Here is a 13,919-nt window from a genome sequence, read left to right on the forward strand (position 1 = left end):
AACTGCAATCGTCCCCGGGTCAGCGGCGCGTGCAACAATGCACGTGCAGTAGCGGCAGTATCACGGCGGCGAGCAGTGTGCCTGCAACTGTGAAGCAACGATGCAAAGTTCCTTGTGCATGTTTTGAAAACGTCAAACGAGCTGAGAGTTTGCAAAGATTACAGGCACATTATGAAGACCAAACGATGTCAAGGGTAGTGTATGAATGCTATAGACACTTTGGCGAAAGGACGGAATGTGATGGCGAATGAACCACATGGATACGTTCGTCCGGCTGCGTTCACGCCACTGAACATCGCAAGCGTTGAGCACACCATCCTCAAGAACCGGCAAGTAACAGTTCGGGACATTGCTGAACAGCGTAATATGAGTGTCGGCAGTGTAGAGACAGTCATTCACGAGCACGCTTGCTCTTCTGCAAAGTCTGTGCAAGGTGGGTCTCCGACACCTTACCTGTTACCAGAGAGGAGCGCGCATGGCAGTCTCTGAGCAGCTGCTGAACGAGTTTCAATCCGAGGCGGATTAATTTTTGCAGTCAGTCATGACATGTGATGAAACCTGGATGCATCATTTCACCCAAGAGACAAAGAAAAACAGCATGGAATAGCGACATAAGGCTTCCTCGCCGCCGAAAGTCCCGGATAACCTTGAACGGCACTTGCAATATAAGTCAAAGACCAGCGTTATACAACTGATTGCTGCAAAGGCTATCTATTTGTATTGTAATACAGACTATGAGTGTCATTGCCTACCGTTGGCGCAGTATATTCCCATGCGGTTCAAGGGAATAATATTTTTCTGTTATTCTTTTTATAATCGTTTCCGAAGCAGGATCTGGCTTTCCGCAAATGAGAGATCCACATGTAAGATTTTCCACTGAACCGATGTATCAAAAAAGACGACGTTCAGACTTGAGAACTGAAGGGGAGACCCTCCTTCTGTGATCAGTTGTCAGATACGGGCTTCTCGAGTGACACTTTGACGTCATTGCCACAAGCACTGAAGCAATTCTGCAGTGCGTGCTCTATCACCAACAGTGTGACCGCGTCTTCCATACGTCCGTTCACAAACTGAACACGTTAACATAGTAAATTTATTACGAATTCGATTTTTATGACATAGCCCTTAACGTGCTTCACGTAGTTCCTGTACTGATGTCTGTGGACCTCACTAGTACCAGTGCACTTTCTGTGTCACTTAAATATGCGGCACTCAGGATGTGATGTGATGTCTTTGTTGCGCAGGTAAGTATGCTTCATTCTGCGAGCAAAATTTTATTACCCCTTTAATACTTGGACCAGACAGCGCAAGCAAGTTGAGAGCTGCAGCGAAGCACGCCCGATTCGTGCAATCGTGAACTGTTTCGTACGAGCTGTCCAAAAGCTATAGGTACAGAAAGCTCGTTGCATAAGAGTACGAAAACCCAAAAAGTCATATAGGGGTATAGGATGTATGGGAGTCACATCTGTCTACAGGTACTTTGATATACGTACAACAGATCATTTCAGGTGCTCATTCCGACGATTACCGGTGCATAATTATTTGATACCGCGTTAAGAATTTACTGGCGTACGTTTATCGGCGCTTTTCGGTAAATACCGAAATCCTAACTGTAACGAATGGGATTTAGGATGAGTTTAGAGCGGCCGACTTCTCGGCATGCACGCTCTGGAACATCGCCACAATTTTTTATTACACTTGTGTATAGTCACGTTAACTGTTAACTGTTACAGGTAAGGTAAAGGATAATAGACAGTCTTGGCAAACCGTGGATAAGGTTATCCTGGGTATCCCAGCCAATCGATCGCGGTCGTGTGTGACTCAGAATCTTATTCACTGATTTGTTCCGGTTGATACGGTTCAACGCAAGCGGCCTTATCAACGGTTTCCGGAAACTCTCTAATGTAATAGCGGTAGATTTACACCAAACGGTAACTGCTACGAAAGGGCGTACACCCGTGGTTTCTACAAATCAGGTGTATACGAAAGGTATCGCTCTGCACTCTTAAAAATGAGTTTCACCACACGGCACGCTCCTAGCCAACCCATCCCGAATGACAACGTTATCGCCCGATAACGGGACGAAATAGGCTCCGCCTCCCGTTTCCAACAAATCAGGGGCGAGAACGTTGTCATTCGGGGTGATGGTTCGCTAGGAGTGTGCAATGTGGTGAAACTCATTTTTAGAAGTGTGTGCAACGAATTTGCCTCCACCGTACTGTGCGGTGAAGCTCGCTTGCAAGAGCGCATACATTTTAAGAAGATTATGTAGTCGGAGCTGAAAACTGTTATGTCTGTCGTTTCAGTGTCATGGCTTCGGACGTGGAAGCGGCAAATCCAGTTGTTCAAAGGAGTGTCACGTCCCTAAGGTTCGTTATCCGCGCGGGGGCGTAAAATGTACGTACGTACATGGGACTAAAAGTGGTGTCTCCCGTCAGCCCCAAACGATGTCTGGGCGTGGATCGGACACCTCTAGAACGAATTCTCATGGTTCTTCTCCTTATTATGACCTCCATCTCTGCCATCATGCTCGTACTACTTGCAAGGCCTCCAACGTTCACGATCCATCAAGGTAAATATCCATGTTCTTCACTTTAAAAGCAGAACTTCACCACATAGCACGGTGAAGACAAACCCTTGTACAGGGTGATACCGTTATCAGTCCTGATTTGTGGAAAGCGCTGGGCGTACGCCTTTTTGTGACAAAAACTTACAACTTTCACAAAAAGGCGTACGCATCCAGTTTTTTAACCAATCAGGGGCCAAACGACGTCATTTGGGATGGTGGTCGACGTAGAGCGTGCTATGTGGTGATGCCCAACAAGTGCACAGAATTAAAAATATATTCAAATTCAAAAGTCTTCTATTAACACCATACATTAACACTGTTCAATATGGGACTGCTAGGTCAGGCCTGTTGAATGATACCGTTATCACTCCTGATAGCGCGAGGCTTACGCCCGTTTTGTGACAATTAACATAACTGCGTAAATGTCGCTAAAAGGTGCACGCCTCCCGCTTTCAACCAATCAGGGGGCAGAATGACGTCATCGGGATGGTGGTTTGCCAAGAGCGTGCTATGTGGTGAAAGCCAACTGTTGCTCACTGATACCGTTATCGCTCCTGATAGCGTGAGCCGTACGCCTTTTTGTGACAACAACAACAACAATAAATGAAGAAGTGATGATGACATAGGATGTTTGTGTGACAAATAACTTCAAGGGCCACAAAAATGCGTACGCCTCCCGTTCGTTTTTAACCAATCAGGGGGCAGAATGACGTCATTATTGAATGGTGGTTGCCCAAGAGCGTGCTATGTCGTGAAGGCCAACCATTGCACAGAATGATACCGTCATCACTCCTGATAGCGCGAGGCGTACACCTTTTCGTAACTGCATAAATGGTCACAAAAAGGCGTACGCCTCCTGTTGTTAGCCAATCGAGGGGCAGAACTACGTCATTCGGGGCGATAGTTGACTAAGGACGTGCTATGCGGTGGAGATCTATTTTAAGGGTGTATGCAGCTCTTTTATGTACACACACTATTGTTGCACATCTAACGCGATCAATATGAGACTTTGAAAATACTGTTCAGAAGTAATTCGATTACAATTAGAACGAAGTTCTTAAAACACACTCTTAACAATGAACTTCACCGCATAGCACGCTCCAAGCCAACCATCATCTCGAATGATATCGTTATCTTCCCTGATTTGTTGAAAACGGGAGGTGTACGCCTTTTTTGTGACAATTATGAACAGCATAAGTGTCACAAAAAAGGCGTATGCCTCCCGTTTTCAACAAATCAGGGCAGATAACGATATCATTCGAGATGATGGTTGGCTTGGAGCGTGCTATGCGGTGAAGTTCATTTTTAAGAGTGACAGAACTTCATCGCATGACACACAGAATGTCAGTCATTGCACAGGATGATAGCGTTATCACTCCTCGGAGATTTGTAGAACGCGCGGGAAGTACGCCTTTCTGTGACAATAACGTGGCTGTGTAAGCGCCACAAAAGGGCGCACGCCTCCTACTTTCAACAAATTAGGGGAGATAATGATGTCATTCTGGACGTGTGAAGTTCTGCTCTATATAAGACTTCGCGTAAAAGTAATTGGATTACAGTTATAGTTACAGTATACAAAATTGTAAGTGTAACTTAATTACAATTTCAGTTAATCTGGAAAGTAATAGCGTTACACCGAGCTACATTACTTTACTCCTCTTCCCTCTGAGAAAGTAATACCAATACGGAAATAGTTATTGGAAGGACAAATGAAATGACTGGCGGAGGACGACGACTAGAAACCTGTGCATAGCGGGACTGTAAGACGATGCCTGAATTGAGGCTGCAAGGGCATCACGAAAGTTCGGGAATTCCCATAAACGAGTGCCTTAAAAAGAAATGCCAGAGAAAAACGGTGAGAAAGGGCCACTTTGAACGCAAGATTATTCCGAAAGTAATTCCCAGTGCATTACAAATTACTTGCACGAGTAAGTTACGTTCATAGTTACACAAAATCGAAAGTAATCCGGCGTGTAATTAATTTCCGATGACGTAACTAATTTGATGCTGTAACTAATTTGAATACTTGTAGCTAATTACTTTACAGGCCCGATCAGCACGTATTATCATTCAGGACTCTTTACCGAAAACGTTCCGGAATGAACACAGTGTTTGATAAAACACCGTTCCGCGTAATCCCTTTCAAATGTAAGGGTACATAACTACATCGTTATGTAAATGACATAAGGCTACCAAACCCCATGAAATGTAAAAACAGTGAGGAATAACTAACACTAATTGCGGGCGAACGTTGAGCACTTCCGTAAGCTGGTTTTGTTTCCGTTGGGTTTGCTGGGGGAAGAAATATAGGAAGAGAGAACGCGGGGCTCATGGAAAGAAAATAAAACAACGAAATAAAAATGTAAGGACGAAAACTAATGACTTTCGATAAGCAGATGTGTACAGAGTGACTTGTTGCCGTATTTAGTATATATAATGCGAGAGGAAAACAGTTTTCAATTATCAGCGGAGAAAATGTCCAAGGCGATATAAACGGATCTCGCATTTGCGTGCTCTTTCAATGTTCCCCAGCTATCTGTTCCGCACTCGCTTGAGGATTCTCTTGAAGCCACGATGAAGCTTTTTTTTCTTCTTTTTCGCCAGGAAAAGAATTTGCAGCCCTTGAACATTTGCCGCAGAATGTTTTATTCATGACTCTCCCTTATAAGCTATGCAGCGACGAAATGATTACATCGCGCTCTCATTTCACACGCAGAACAAGCAAGAAAACAACAACAGAAAAGAAAAAGAAAAAGGAAAACGAAAGTCATATACGCTCTATTAACGATGTGAAATCTTTGCAGTTTTGCGCCAGCTGTTAAGAACGCAGTTTACGAAAACAGGCGAGCCGGAATATCAATAATATAAAACGGCATTTTTTTTTTTTTTTCACTCTTTTTTTTTCTGTGTCTGCGCCACAGTCTGCGTGTCTCCCATAAAGTCGCACAAATATTTGGAGGCGCGCATCCTGAGAGCCGTTAATGTTCGAGTGACGGCTGAACGCGATGGAAATACCTGCAGAGGGCGTCCAGTACGGGCCGCAGTACCTAAACGGGGTACCTATGTGGCTGTGTCCCATATGGACCCACCCTCACCTCTCACCCTCGTACGCGTTACCCTAATCTTTTTTTAAAGTCATATTTGTCTGTAATCTATCTCATCTTGCTTTCACCTTCTCCTAGTTTATCCTTTATTTCCCAATTCTTTCTTTTTATTTTACTTTTGTTTATTTTTCTTTCGTTCTTTTCTTTATTTCCTTTTTGCGGAATAGCAAGCCGACATTCCGTTTGGCTGACCTTTCCTGCCTTTTTTGTTTGTCCTAATATATATATATATATATATATATATATATATATAGAACAAATAGGTTAATATATCAGACGGCTACGAATGGCGGCTACGACGGCACCGATTGTGACGTCACCCAGGAAACCTATTTAAGCAATATGCAACCCTTGGACCTCTTTTGTCCTGACGAAGACAGTGCCACTGTCGAAACGTCGACCATTCTTTTTTTAATCTATGTGTTAAAATGCCCATTAAATAAATTAGTTTTTGTTAACGTTCCTGTAATCTGTAGTCCAAGTCTTATTATTTCACTTTTATATATATATATATATATATATATGTATATATATATATATATGTATATATACTCTCATATGAAAACAAGGTATGCCATAGGTAGAAAACGAACACACACACATAAATGGGATGATGATGGCGTGGGTCATTCACCGCCGCTATGGCGGTACACTGCCCCATTGGTCTTGTGGAAGGGATGAGAAAGTGATGATGATGATGGAAAGGTGATCTTTTAGAGTTCGTCCATTAGTCGAGGGCTGGAGAGATCGGGTCGACCACAGTGTAGGTCCCTGCTTGATAAGACCACGTGACACAGAGTTTCACCAAAAATCTACCGCCAGTGGTGGCCCTTTTTTGACACCTTTCGCGTGTGAATATTCTGTTCTGTGAAGCATATCTTTCTGGTGCATGTTTCACACCATACCGAAGGATCTCTTGCAAACACATTTTTCAACACTGTTGCTGGAGATTTCGATTAGCCCTGCAGAATGAAAAAGGGGTCCTTTTGGAAACAAGCACCCCCCTTTACACCCCTGAAAGGTGTACACATTATGTTACTTTGTGTACAACTATCGCATTTAAATGCGTTCGGCACAATGCCCAAGTTCTCTCCTTTTTCGAAATAACGGTTGGTCACGTTTTCTTTTCTAGCCGAGGAAATATCGGAAGAAAATTTTTCTTCGGCAAGGACAGACGAAATTATGGGTAAGCTTTCGAATGAACTTAAAGCGCATATTACATATTCAACAGTCCAAGTACACTAACCCCCCATCGAAACGAAACTATGTTGCGTCCTTATGTCCTACCTTCAGTGAAGCCTGAACCATATTACTGCAGTGGATCACAATGCCAAAGCATTTGCGTCACTGAAGCCTGCGTCAAAGCCGGTATAGTCCCCGCTTTTTTTTCTTCTTCCCCACAACATCGTTATTTGTCAGTTACGTTCTTCATAGTTCCGTTACCGTATATCTTCCCGTCTCTCGTTTTTTCCAGCCGCATCCATACTGCGTAACATGGACCCGTCTGTACACCCATGTGCAGACTTCTACAGCTACGCCTGCGGTCAGTGGAAGCACCACCACGTGCTTCCACCGGACAGGCCGCATTACGACACATTCGCTCAAATGAAGGACGAACTCAAGGTGCTACTCAAAGGTACGGCGCATGCGAACGTGTAGATCACGTAAAATGTCACGTGACCATCAGCATGGGACAAACTGGGCCGACTGTCCGTTACGCATTTGTAGCGCAATTTGTTAGTGTGGTCATGAAATTGAAGATGGATAAAAAAAAAGAACAGGGGACGTCGTGAGTACCTACATACACACGCTAGCTTAACGTAACAGAAGGAAACAAAATTTAATACGACGTTTCGTTTTTGTTCTTCTGATCATAATGCCGCCAGCCATCGAAATGTCATAATAATAAGAATATTGATAATGATAATAATAATAGTAATTTTCATTTCATTTCATTTTTATTTAGCAGTCAACAACAACAACAATAATAATAGTGGTAGTAGTAGTAGTAGTAGTAGTAGTAGTCAGCGACAACATGTGTCATACACTTGACCCTGCCCACACAGAAGAATCGCTCCGCGCGCGCGCATGTAGTGCGGCGCGGCCCAGCGGGGACTGGGGGAGAGAGAGAGCCGGCACTACATCGCGAAGCGGGGGCATCGTGCAAAGGCTGGCAGCCAATCGCAGGAGCCTTCCACGGATGAGTGGGCGGTCCCGATTGTAGGACTTAAGTTGTCACTGACTATAGTTCTGTTCCGTACAACTAGATTGGATTGGATTTGAGCATATTTCAGCGCAAATCAGCGAAAATCGGTCGGGGACACTCGCATATAATATTGGATTGGGTTGGATTTGACTGGATCTCAGCGCGGTTACAAGTGCGAACATGCGTACCCCATGTCGGATTGGACTGGATTGTGCGTCCACAAGTGTGAATCCAGCTCACTTGTACCTCTAAATGGTTGTTAATGGCACACCGTCACCAGGGGATGGTATAGTGTTAATGACGATATGTTGGCAGCATTAGAGAATGAACGATTGGTGATTACGTGATCATGCAACATTTCCACGAGTCACCGCTACGCGCGGCCTGCTGTTTTGCAACCCGGTCATGTTGCGTGCACAGTAATCTAAGGCTGGTTGAGATTCTTCGCATTCCTAGTAAAAGTGGATACACTATACGTCCTGACAAGTAGCAGGGAACAGGTGGGAAAAAGGGGAACTGTCAACCAGCGGAATGCCGCATGCAGCCTACTGGCACACAGGCAGCTCTGAACTCTGTCTCCGTTGTTGTAAACTTCCTCCACATTCTACACCACATAATGAAGTTCGTATAGGATGCGTCTTGTAAAATATTTTGGAGCACAAATAGTCACGAGCTTCATCGCTTTCAGAGCTTCTAGAATCACCAATCGACGAGACAGACAGCAACGCCACAGCCAACGCAAAGAACCTGTACGCCTCATGTCTGAACGAATGTCAGTATACAACACCTCTACTCGCCTTTTACGCTTAACAAAACGTGACGTACAACTAGATGCGAATAAAAGATGTTCATTGTTGGCACAGCCGTTATCGAAAAGCGCCGCGAGGAGCCGCTGTTGTCCTTGCTGAAGGGTCTGGGCTCGTGGCCCGTGATCACGAAGAACTGGACGGGAGAGTCCTTCGATTGGCTAAGCCTAACAGCCGTCATGAGACAACACAGCAACGACATCCTCTTCGCTCAGTGGGTGGGCGCTGATAGCAAGAATTCCTCCGCTAACGTCATACATGTAAGCATGTCACCATTATGTTAAGATACCAAGTAGCATGTAGCCTGTCGCGCAGATTTTCTACATATACTTTCGGTTCAATAGTTTGAGAGTGAACCAGCATATATCCATTCAAAGTAAGTCGTCTGCGCAACATGCTGCCACACTGTCATCCTTATATGTGCGCATATATGCTCTAAATTGTTGTTAAGAAGGTAACAGTGAAGGAGCGCACACTAGATGGGTCATAATGACAATTTATCACACTCAATTTATCTCTTCTGTGAAAAATTTGTTGTTTGTTATTTATTTTCTTGCCTCGGGTCACCTCATTGTCATTATAAAGGTGTGTTCTATATTTGTTGATTGTCTTAATTTCTTTTTCGTTTAAAGCAACATGGAGAGGCACGAAAAAAAAAAAATGTCCCAGAAGGAGCAGAAATAAGAGTAATGAGCCCTGGGATACCCACATGCACAAATAATACGATTGTATAGTGCGCACTCTTGCGTGTCTGATAAGCTTCTGGCCCCGGCTGCCAGTCCGTGACGTCATCTCATTTGCTAAATAGTAAGAAGACGCGCGCTTCCTCCTCCTCCCTCCCTCCCTCCCTCCCTCCCTCCCTCCCTCCCTCCCTCCCTTTCTTTCTTTCTTTCTTCCTTCCTTCCTTCCTTCCTTCCTTCCTTCCTTCCTTCCTTCCTTCGTTTCCTCCTCCTCGTGGTTGTGCCTTGCGCCACCTGTCGCGCGCCTGACTCCGAGCAGTCCATATGTCGCCGTACTCCCGCGTTGTTGCAGACGACTCACGGCAGCCAATAAAAGCGCTCGTACGATCCGACGTCACAACACGAAAAAAGGAGCTGCGAGAGTACGCCGCCACTGCACGCATTCTTATAAACTATTTTTTCTCTGAAAATGCGCGTTTCCAAAAATAAATATTTTGTATGACACTTCCTGAAGGTAGACACGATATGTATAGAAAAGGATAGGTATAGGTACGATAGGTATAGTATAGGATATAGGTACGATAGGTGTAGTATAAGATAGATGTATGTACGTTCCACGCTTCTTTCAAGGTTTTCGCATCGATGCGCCGTTATTCGCTAATATTTGATCGAGCATTTCCATGACCCACAATTCTTGCACGTGACTTATACAATATATACTGCGCGTTTGCAGGTCGACCAGGTAGATACAGGTCTTCCTAGTCGTGAGTATTACGTGCGTGGTACGCAACAGGTCGAGGCCTATTTCAAATTCATGGTCGACATCGCCGAGCTGCTGGGCGCCGAACGGAACTTCGCCATCAGGGAAATGGAGGAAGTGCTGAAGCTTGAGAGCAAACTGATCAACGTAAGTGAATCACATATGTCACGCGTGAACTGAAGTAATGCAGATGACGACCATCTTCTCAGTTGACGATACCCAACGAGCAGAGGAGGAACTTTTCGGTCATTTATAACAAATGGACGATGGAAGAGCTGCAAGAGAGGATTCCTCTAGTAAGTACCTTAACTGGACCGTCAATGCCTTTTACGAGGTAGCTGTAGGCTGCACCCGTTCTTTGATAGGTCAACTGGACGCGGTACTTCAACGCTGTCATGCCCATGGAGCTGTCCCCCAAAGAAGAAGTAGTGGTTTTTGCACCCCAATATTTGAAGCGCATGTCGCAACTTATCGATGCAACTCCAAAGCGGTAAGTGGCTCAATGAACACGCACTCAATGTCTCTTACTTGATGATTATGAAATACACATGAAAGATTCACGCTTCCCTCACTCTAAAAACTGAACTTCACCGCATAGCACGCTCAGCACCAACCATTGCCACAAATGGTAGAGTTGTCGCTTCTGATTCGAAAGAAAGAGTGGGGCTTACGCCTTTTTGTGTCAACTTGGATGCATGATAATTGTCACAAAAAGGCGTACGGCTCCCTGTCTCTTCGAATCAGAAGCGATAACCCTATTATTGTAGCAATGGTTGGCGCAGAGTGTGCTATGCGGTGAAGTCCAGTTTTTAGAGTGCTCTCCTTCTCCTTATCAAGGAGGCCGACAATGCTTGGCAATGCTGTCATTGGTCTCCTGAAACGATTTGTCCAGTCATAGCGGGAGGTCGCTTTGAAGAAACCAATCCGAGGCCTCTCCGAATTGTCGCTGTTCTTGAGAGGGAAAACGTAAATTGGCGGTTTCACTCGCACATAAGTCGCGAGCGACGCAACAAATGGGTCCCGTTCCTTTTACATTGCTGTCAAAGTAACGGCACTCTCACAGTTTATGCCTCCCTGTATCGTTTTTGCTGCTCGGATTTCGGAGACTCCGACAGGGTCTTGCGCAGGAACCCCACACTCTAAAAACAGCGCTTCACCGCATAGCACGCTGTGTGCCAACCGTTGCCAAGAATGATAGCGTTATCGCTTCTGATTCGAAGAGAGAGGGGGGCGTACGCCTTTTTGTGGCAATTTTCATACATCCAAATTGCCACAGAAAGGCGTACGCCCACCTCTCTCTTCGAATCAGAAGCGATAACCCTATCATTCGGGGCAATGGTTGGCGCACAGCGTGCTATGCGGTGAAGTTCTGTTTTTAGAGTGCATTGTGATTCGGCTTTAGCATTTGCTGTTTATTGTTTCGTGAGCGAACTCGGCCACTCACAGTCGCTCAGTTACGTTTGATTTAATTTTTCGATTTTGTTGTCAGTAATGTGTGTGTCGGCGAAATTCGCGAACGCCCGTTTCTTTACTTTTTTTAATGCGTTTTGTGCTGCGTCAGTTCCATACATAATATCTCTTAGCTCTGGTCTCGGATTATGTTTTTTTTTTCTTTTTTTTGGCTGCGTTCTCGCATATGCAGCCGGCCGCTGAGCTAAATTATCCAGCTTCCTCGTTTTATTCTAAACGAGCGGAAGAACGGATGACGATGGCGTTATCTGACGCCAGCAAGTGGCTACGACTCTTTAAGCATCTCTTCACGCTTCAAAGGGCAAAACAGGGTATGTGCATTATACGCTTTCATCGCACATGACGGCGCTCGATTGTTCGATCCGAAAAGCTGGGAAACGAGAAGTTCACACGCACGACCGAAAACTGAAAGACAGTGAAAGGGAATGGGACTTTATCTGTGTATTCACTCGAGCTGCATCCCAACGGAATATTCTAGTGGAAGAAAAACCAAAGAACAAATCTGGTCATGGTGCATAAGTTCGGCCGCGTCGTATGTTGAGCATTCACAGGCACTGGGACATCCGGGACGTTGTACTGCGCACGTAGCAGACGACACAATCGGCCCTGTCGTCAGCTATGGAATGTCTTGTGGCTGAGCCGCGGGATACTCTAGTGGAAGAAGAAGCAAAAAAAGAAAAAAAGGCTCAAGGGGAGGAAGTTTGTATTGGGCATGCGCACGATGCAGGAATTAGGGAGTGAAGTGCGGACGTAGCAGACGACACAATCGGTTCTGTCGTCTGCTACGGAGTATCTTGTGGCTGATAGCCTTGTCACACGGGCAGCCTTCAATGATCATAGAAACCAACAGGCATTGAACATGTGCGTAGCGCCACCTAGCATATAACGCTTCAACTTCTCAAGCAGCATCGGATTCAGTGGACTCTGACAGGTTGACGCATTACGCTCTAGATGGCGCTACGCGCATGTTCAGTGCAGAGCCGTATATTAAAAGGGAGTCTGGCCATTGGGAGGAGTCACAAAAAGAGGCTGGACCTGTCAATCACAGTTTCGCTCCTCTGATTGGTTTGCTTTTTACTAAGGGGGTCGCCATGACACCATACTGCCACCCAAAATGGCGACGAAAACAAACACAGTGAAGCGGGGATTTCGTGACAAAAAAGTTTCACAGACTAACCTGATTTTACGCTGCAAATGTACATCCTAATATACATTTCTCGGAAATCAGTTTCAACTTATGCTCATCCATCAATATCTAACTGAAAATAATACGTTTTGTCGCCGGTGTTAGGCCTAGTGAACACGGCGATCACAACGAAATCATAACAAAAACGGCGCTGTGCTGTACAATCTTATTTTTAACAGCTGAATTTCATGGATATAAACATTCTTGCCTCTTATATTCCAACTATTCATGTAGATTTGTTTAAAAATCATACCGACAACAGAATGTGTCCCAGCAGGTGGTTCTGACGGCAGCGGTACAACGACGGAAGCAGACGACAATTCCCGACGTGCCTTACGCTCCCTAGGTGGCGCTTATCAAATTTGCACCAACAATCCACTACTTTTGCAGATTGCGAGAGGTATCCATTTCAATCCCATCCAATCCACTTGCCACCCAAAATGGCGCTGCCCATGTTGGATAGGGGGGCAAATAGTGAGGATAGGCTGATTGATAGCGCCCCATATTTCAAGACTTCATTGGTCGGAAAGCTGAAAAAGTGGGTGGAGCTTCAGGTATAGGCATGACCCATTAATGGCCAGACTCCCTTTTAATATACGGCTCTGGTTCAGTGTAGGCAGCCTAGTTCAGTGGCCGTTGATTTCGACGACCATTGAAGACTGTCCGTGTGGGAAGGATGTGAGCCGCCGAAAATCGATGCACGCTCTACGCCAACCGTAGCACCAAACGATACAGTTACGCTTCTGATTTGAGAAGAGAGCGGGGCGTACGCCTTTTCGTGACAATTGACATACATTGTAATTTTTTCACCTTTCAGCTCGTAAAAGGGGATTTTTTGTAAATAAACACCCGTTTTTGCTCCGAGATTTTATTTGTAAACAGCATTTTTAACGTTGCAATTACACCACCATCCGTTTCAAAACGCCCTTTTGTGTGGTCTGAAACTCACACCACAAAGACGTATGCCCTATAGGACGAGACATTCACACCTGAAAGGTGTCAAAAATACTCATATATATCGAAATTGCCATAAAAAGACCGCATGTCTCCCATTTCCAACAAATCGCGAACGAACGATATCACCATGAATGACCATTGGTTCCAAGCACGTAATGCGGTGAAGTGAACTTGTGTTTTT

General features: G+C 45.0%; 1 protein-coding gene across 2 annotated transcripts in view; it reads left to right on the forward strand.

Moving 5' to 3' along the window:
* LOC135371062 (neprilysin-1-like) overlaps positions 1–13,919 on the forward strand; it is a 36,883-nt gene that overhangs the window by 14,514 nt on the left and 8,450 nt on the right. The window contains exons 1-11 of one of the 2 annotated variants that reach the window (XM_064605039.1): positions 1,038–1,244; positions 2,307–2,369; positions 2,439–2,572; positions 6,806–6,859; positions 6,967–7,041; positions 7,148–7,309; positions 8,568–8,651; positions 8,743–8,945; positions 10,099–10,272; positions 10,335–10,421; positions 10,491–10,615. In XM_064605039.1, coding sequence (XP_064461109.1) covers positions 1,204–1,244; positions 2,307–2,369; positions 2,439–2,572; positions 6,806–6,859; positions 6,967–7,041; positions 7,148–7,309; positions 8,568–8,651; positions 8,743–8,945; positions 10,099–10,272; positions 10,335–10,421; positions 10,491–10,615 — 1,202 coding nt within the window. In that variant the 5' untranslated portion in view covers positions 1,038–1,203. Of the gene's footprint in view, positions 1–1,037; positions 1,245–2,306; positions 2,370–2,438; positions 2,573–6,805; positions 6,860–6,966; positions 7,042–7,147; positions 7,310–8,567; positions 8,652–8,742; positions 8,946–10,098; positions 10,273–10,334; positions 10,422–10,490; positions 10,616–13,919 lie in introns of those variants that run through there. The other variant, XM_064605040.1, reaches the window with a different exon arrangement.

The sequence above is a fragment of the Ornithodoros turicata genome, chromosome 10, assembly GCF_037126465.1.
Source record: "Ornithodoros turicata isolate Travis chromosome 10, ASM3712646v1, whole genome shotgun sequence".
Taxonomy (NCBI): Eukaryota; Metazoa; Arthropoda; class Arachnida; order Ixodida; family Argasidae; genus Ornithodoros; species Ornithodoros turicata.